At 47.6% G+C, this 6725-nt stretch overlaps 1 protein-coding gene across 1 annotated transcript; it reads left to right on the forward strand.

Annotated features, from left to right (window-relative positions):
• Positions 1–2503: 2503 nt before the first annotated feature.
• Positions 2504–5172, forward strand: LOC124663810 (F-box/FBD/LRR-repeat protein At1g13570-like). Its single transcript, XM_047201467.1, has 5 exons — positions 2504–3197; positions 3350–3461; positions 3526–4398; positions 4484–4633; positions 4849–5172. The coding sequence occupies exons 1-5, from the start codon at positions 3115–3117 to the stop codon at positions 5170–5172; spliced, it is 1542 nt and encodes a 513-aa protein (XP_047057423.1). The 5' UTR covers positions 2504–3114.
• The last annotated feature ends 1553 nt before the right edge of the window (positions 5173–6725 follow it).

Below are 6725 nucleotides of genomic sequence, written 5' to 3' on the forward strand. Positions count from 1 at the left end.
TGAATTTTGAATGAAGAGGTGGAGAGAGAGAAAACAAAATAGTTTGGATTTATAAAATAAATTTTATTTATTAAAGCATGGATGGTATGATGCATATGCCATGATGATGCATAAAAGAAAAATAACAAGCAGATCTATTAGGGGTACTACCCGGGACCGTTACAAGGGAGTGCTTATTTAAAAGCCACGGGCCAACCACACTTCTATTTTGTTGCAGACCGAGGCTTCCTCCGATTCTCCGGGGATGCATTTGGGCCGGCTAAGGGCATCTCTAGGGCGACCAAAATGGTAACCAAAAGAGTCTGATTCTGTCCATTTGGGTCGCGTTGCAGATAAAAATTGGGCCACTGTACGGGCTGCCAGGTCAGTGTCCCCAACGGCGTGACCCATCCAGTCAGTTCTAGCCATTTTGAGAGGGTCCGAGGTGGCCAAGTGGAGGATGCGCCGGCCACTGGCAGGAGGGTTCGGGAAGACGCAGGAGGACGCGCCCGCTGTCCGGTCCGACGTATCCGTTATCCAAATTTAGTGAACAGATGAATCGGGTTGCAGAAATTGTTCTATTTAAGTCCCGCGCTGGAGTGTGCGTGACGTATCGACAAGTCCGCGCGAACTATTTCGGACTGCCCATATGGGTTGCCCTACCGGATATGCACTAATGCAAAAGAAACCAGCTAAACCCACCCGCAACCAACGGAGCCCCAAAACCCCAAGTGAATGGCTCAGGATGCAGGTGGATAAGTCGACGGAAGAGCCTGCTTTTGCGCGTGGGCCGCTAGTACAAAATGCATGACAAGCAGGTGCCTGCGGACGCACATACACGGACAAGTGCATGTTTCACAGGTTCCTGTGTCCGCGTGTGTTAGCTGCTACGGGGACAACGCCGGACATGTCAATGGCCTCCAGCGCCGCCAGCTCCTCCACTTGCCCAACACATTCTCCGAGTTCGCACGAGCTCGGGTCCATGCCCATGGCGTTCCTCTCCGCCACCTCGGCCACGAAGATGCACCTCTTCTGCCACGAGGAGCACCCGGCGCCGCACCAGAGCGGCCTACACCTTGCGGCCCTGCAGCTGTAGCAGGTGCGCGGCGTGAGGATGGTGACCGCGAACGCGGCGGTCGTCGCGGAGACCGCACCGGCGCCGTCAGGGACGAGCGGTAGGAAGCCGCGCGTGCTGGTGGCGGGCGGTGGCATCGGCGTGATGGTGTTCGCGCTGGCGGCGTTAGAGCGGGACATTAGCGCGGTGCGCGGGGAGCGGGACATCGACATGTCCGTGGCCGAGGAGGTGATGCGCGAGGGCTGCGTGACCGACAACCACATCAATGGCCTCCAAGGAGCGGGTGCATCCGAGGGAGGGAACGTGGGGAGAGAAGGGCGGCGGCGCTCGCCATGCCGATGGAGAGGAGGAACGCACGACGGTGGCCAGCCAGGTCAGGTGTGCGCGGCGTAGGCGAGCGTCCAGAGCAAGGTGGCACAGTGCCGAGGACGAGGATGGAGAGGAGGTGATATGGCGACGCTCATGCCGGCAAAGAGTGGAGGGGAGGACAACCGATGATGGGTCGCCGGAGCCGGCCGTCGGTGAGCCCGCTCTGGCTGAGTAGCAGGTCGGTGGGCGGCGGCGGCGCTCGCGATCTGCCTTGCCTGTGTGCGGCACGGCCTACCCTCGCCAGAGTACGACGGTAGCGGCATCCTGCCTTGGCAAAGTATGGGTTGGAGTGCACGAGGGCGTCGGGTGGAGTGCGGGGAGAGGCGCCGATTTTTCTCTCAATTTTTCTCTCTTTTCTATGGATACTTTCCTTTTTTATGTGATAAGTAGGTCCTAGTATATTTTAGCAAATTAGCATTGACAGGTGGAGAATGCGGTGTGGGTGGCGGGCCGAGAGATGGACACAAAGCCCGCTTTGGAGTAGGTTGGTGTTTTTTTCGCGGCGTGGCTTAGCGGGCCTGCAGAAACCTACGGCCACCCTCATCCGGATGAATGGCCCAAATACCTTACTCGCAAACTTGTTATTTTATATTATGATTAAAAATCTTACTATTAGTATATATCTCTACTAATCCGCCCGTTCGTGCTCCTCTGTTCGTCAGGAAGAGGCAGAGGAGGGGCGCCGCCGGCGGACCGCGGCAACTCAGGCGATCGTAGGCGGCGAATCCGACCTCCAAGTAACCCACAACTCTCCCTGCCTTTCTTCTTCCCCGCTGGATATTCTTCTCCAAAATCGCAAGGTTGCTATTAGTACCATGGTAGCACCGAGAATAGGATCAAGATGAAATTTCTCTGGTTTCTTCAGCTCGTCAATTCTTCAGTGCCCGCGGCGGAACCAACAGCGGAGGAAAAAGGGTAAAGCTAGGATTGGGGTGCAGGCGAGCAAAAATCGAGAGCGAAATCGTGAGGGGAAATGAGAAATGTGTCGCCTGGGTGCCGGATTTCCGCGCCCTTGGCCGCCGGAGACGCCGCGCCGTCGCCACTCGCGTGTCTGGCGGGCAGAGGAGCCCTTGGTCCCGCGCGTGTCTGGCGGGAAGTGGAGCCCTGGATTCCACGCGTCTATGGAGTATTCGGATCTCAGAGTGTGACCACGCGGCGGCGGACAGAGGAGCTCGGGGAGACAGAGCACGGCGGCCCTGATCGAAGCCGCATCCCCCACCGCAGCTGGGGTGAAGGTGGAGTTGCTAGGATGCGCAGCGGTGGATCAATCCGTCGTGGTGCTTTGCATTGTTGGAAAATAATTTGGTAGATTTTGGTAGATTTTGTTCGTTCGAAATGAATCACACATACCAAATGTATCTCCGGCAATTCAGGGATTTGTTTAGGCCGAGATGATTTGCTCCCATAAATCTCTGATACTTGGCCATCGCACGCCATGGGTAAACAGAATTGTTTGAGCCCTGGAGGATCACGACTCGGAGACTCGATCAGGAGAAGAGTAGGATCACCCTTCGGACTCCCTTTGTCCGTCGGACTCCCTTTGTTTCTACTCTTGTAGTAGAATAAAAAACTCTCCAACGACCACAGCCGTTTCCTGGCGGTATCTCTGCAACCGAGAGCTTGATTTCGATCCCTGGATTTGCTCGCGTCCAATTCCTCTTATTACTAGACAAATCCTCTCGACCTCCCTGATGAAACACCATTGTACGGACCACCCGATCACCAAAACGCTGACACCGTCTTACTCGACCCTCCGTAGCCCAAGCCGTTACAGGTTACTTGTCCTCCCTCGTCCCTCTCTCTCTGTCTCTAACTTATGGTTCATTGATCAAACGAGATACCTCTGCATGTCTATCATCTAAGTTCTGACCCTCGTGATCCGTTTGTTAATACCAAAATAAGAAACTCTACCTTGTTAATTTTCAGGTTAACAATGATCAACCATACAGTGTGCAAAATAACTTCCTCAAATCATATCAGTGGGAAACCAATCTTTAAGAAAGCGAGGCCAAACGTTAAACTGGAAGACCTTCCACAGGTATGTCAAATTTTCTTTTCGGTGTTAATTCTGTATAGATGAAACCTCTAATCTTTTGACGCAGGATCTGCTGTGCACCATATTATCGAAGTTGCCTGCGAAAGAGGTTTCAAGAGCTACTATTTTATCAAGCAATTGGAGATATATCTGTGCTATTTGCTGCTACAAATTATGTTTCGCTGGTGCTACCGGGTGTTGCCGTGATACTTTTGAAAGAAAAGAATACCTCCAGTACATGCAGAAGTTCATCGATAATGTCAATACAATCGTGCAAAAGTGTCGTGGCAAGTTCCTTGAAGAATTCCATGTCAGATTCGAGTTTGATGCAATGCTGGTTGATCCTCTAAATAAATGGGTTAATTTTGCGGTATCATCACGGACAAAGAGCATAGCTGTCAATTTACGACCTATTAACAAGAGACGTACAGATGTTGATCGCTACGCATTTCCTTTTCACCTTTTGGATAATGGAAGCAACATGTCTCATCTGCAGTGTATACAGCTTAGCTTTGTATCTTTGAGACCACCATCTGAATTCAGAGGGTTCCCAATCCTGAGAAAGCTTGATTTGGAGTTTGTGGATATCGCTCTAAAGGATCTTCAAGTTATATTGTCCAATTGCTATAATCTTGGATGGCTGAGCTTAGTCAGATGCTTCCTGAATGGCGAACTAAAGTTGGATCGTCCGTTGTCCCACCTTCGACACCTAACAGTTGTATACTGTAGGGTGACCAGGATAGAATTTCATGTTACGAAGCTCGTTACCTTTGTATACGATGGACCCATTGTTCCTATTTTCATTAATCAAGATTCTAAGCTTGAAAATGCACATATATGTTTTGACAAGACAAATTTTCAAGATGGTGCCACTTCACTCCTCAATGGTATTCCGAGCGTTCAAAATCTGACACTAAAAATTTTCGACCAGCGCTTAGAGGTTTGCTCCTGGATTTCTATTGAATTTACCATTAAATTTATGTAAACATCATCTTGCTGATCATGTTTACTCTTTTTTCTTGCAGAAGGAATCACTGTTGAATAGCCCAGGCAAGTTATCCCGTCTTAGGTGCTTACAGTTGGTAATGGGATTAGGAGTTGAAGATACCGACAAACTTTCTCATGTAGTTTCCATTCTGAGGGCAGCTCCGCTTATCGAGAAGTTGGAGATCAATGTAAGTACTTTTTTTTTGACAATAATGTAAGTACTTTTCTCGATTCTTGTGTCCCATTCTATTTGCTTTTAGATTCTACCTTGTCTCTGTTTGTCATTGTAGCCTGCTCTTCACTTCTTTTTTGTCATAGGCAATTGAGTTGCACATTAAAATTCGAGTGGGACACATATCGTTCTGTACTCCTTACATATATACTACATGTTTGAATCCTGCAGTTTTCTCCCATTACTCACATCTGTTTTGCGGACAAGGGTGCTTTGGGCAAGCAGCACCTTCAGCTGTGTGAATATAATTATCTGAAGAATATGCATATGACAGCATATAAAGGAACAAGAGGTCAACTTGAATTTCTTCTGCATGTTGTGGAAAATGCCCCTGCGCTGGAGGAATTAATTGTGGACACTGCTATACGGGATTACGAAGATCAATACGCAGGCCTATATTGCAGAAAGAAAGCATGCGCAGAGCGCGCTGTGCAGCATGCTAGATCTTGTCTCGGTGGAAAACTTTCAGCAAAGGTGAAACTTTGTGTTATGTAGGTAGGGCTGCTTTAGTCAGCAAGTTTGTGCAATTGTCCAAGGGCTGTTGTGCCTGTTTCTGTTGAAAAATTGCGCCATCTCTATGTGACGCTGTGAGAAGTATTTGTGAATGAAACAAGTAATATGGCTATGGTAGCTAGTTTGGCTAGATAAAGAAAGAAGTTAGTTTCCACCTGCGCAGATTTGAAGCAGCCTAGGTGACACGTTCTATTTCAGCCTGTTTGGCAATTTTAGAGCATCTCCAGTCGCGTCCCCCGAACAAAATCGCGTCGGATTGAACGTTTGGGGGACGTGTTTCTTTCGTTTTGGGGGACGCTGCTCCCCAGCCGCATCCCCCAAACGCCGCCTCAAACATTAAAATACTCTTTTTTATTTTTTTTGCATTTTTATTTCAATAAAGAGAAGTAATATTCCACAAACTAATACATAATTGGGAACGTGGTTTACACGAAGACATAATTTGGAACATGGTTTTTCACAAACTAATACATAGTTTGAACCATGGTGGACACAAATATAAAATATTGCAAAAAAACTAAACCTAACTAGGCCGTGCATCGAAGGTTTCCTGTGTTCGCTAATAAGAAAGAACACTCGAGGGCACACCCAGTCACCCAAACTGGAAAATCCAGCGGGAGATGGTGCCCTTGTTGGTTCTACCGAGGACGAACAGACAGAAACCTCCGTGCACGTATTCGCTGCGAAGAAACAACACTCTTCATCAGTCGTCCTCCTCGTCGGTGTTGTCGCCGTGGTAGTCCCGGCGGCAGCGTGTCTCGTCGAAGACCTTGACGCCCATGTCCCTGTCTCCAAAGTAGGAGAACAGGAGGATGAAGCCGGCTTCGAGGTTGTGGTGGTGCGCGAACTTATCCCAGCCGATGTGCAGGTACATCTTGCCGCACGCGTCGTAGATCACGTCGACGATCCACCGGTAGTAGCCGCACTGTAACATCCCAAATTTGAAAACAAAGAAGAAAATGAATTTCACTTATTTCAAATTTTGGAGCCAACAAAAACTTTAATGGAACCACTTGATATGCATAGTATTCAAGTATGTATGATGTGATTTTTGCCATGATAGTTTGTTTGATGAATTGAACATGTTTCTAAACCCTAAACCCTACCCTTTTCAACACCAAAGAGGAACAAATAAAAAAGAAAACAAAAGAAAAGGAAAAGCATATGTGGGCATATAGCCATAATTACAAATCTTGACCTATGCTATTTTTTACTTTAGCTAAATGATTTGAAATCATTACTAAACCCAATCTAACACTAAATGAACCCTAAACCATGCCTAAGTGAATCAAAGAGAAACAAATAAAAAGAAAAGAAAAAAAAGAATAGCAACTCATATGAGCCTATGGCTATTTTTGTAAATCTTTAACCTAGGCCATTTTACCATGTGCCAATGGTTTGGAAACATAACTAAACTCAAAATAATAAAATTTGAATCAAAGAAATGCAAAAAAAATCAAAAGAAAAATCGAAACTCACTCACATATGATAATGGTCAAATTTGCCAATTTTAACATCTTACCTACTTTGAGCCT

The sequence above is a fragment of the Lolium rigidum genome, chromosome 6, assembly GCF_022539505.1.
Source record: "Lolium rigidum isolate FL_2022 chromosome 6, APGP_CSIRO_Lrig_0.1, whole genome shotgun sequence".
NCBI classification, from domain to species: domain Eukaryota; kingdom Viridiplantae; phylum Streptophyta; class Magnoliopsida; order Poales; family Poaceae; genus Lolium; species Lolium rigidum.

Bases quoted from the DNA above. Each gene is read 5' to 3' on its own strand.
- LOC124663810 (XM_047201467.1), top strand. From the start codon at position 3,115: ATGAAACACCATTGTACGGACCACCCGATCACCAAAACGCTGACACCG. The intron at 3,462-3,525 runs GTATGTCAAATT...CTTTTGACGCAG, and splicing joins AACTGGAAGACCTTCCACAG to GATCTGCTGTGCACCATATT. The intron at 4,634-4,848 runs GTAAGTACTTTT...TGAATCCTGCAG, and splicing joins TCGAGAAGTTGGAGATCAAT to TTTTCTCCCATTACTCACAT.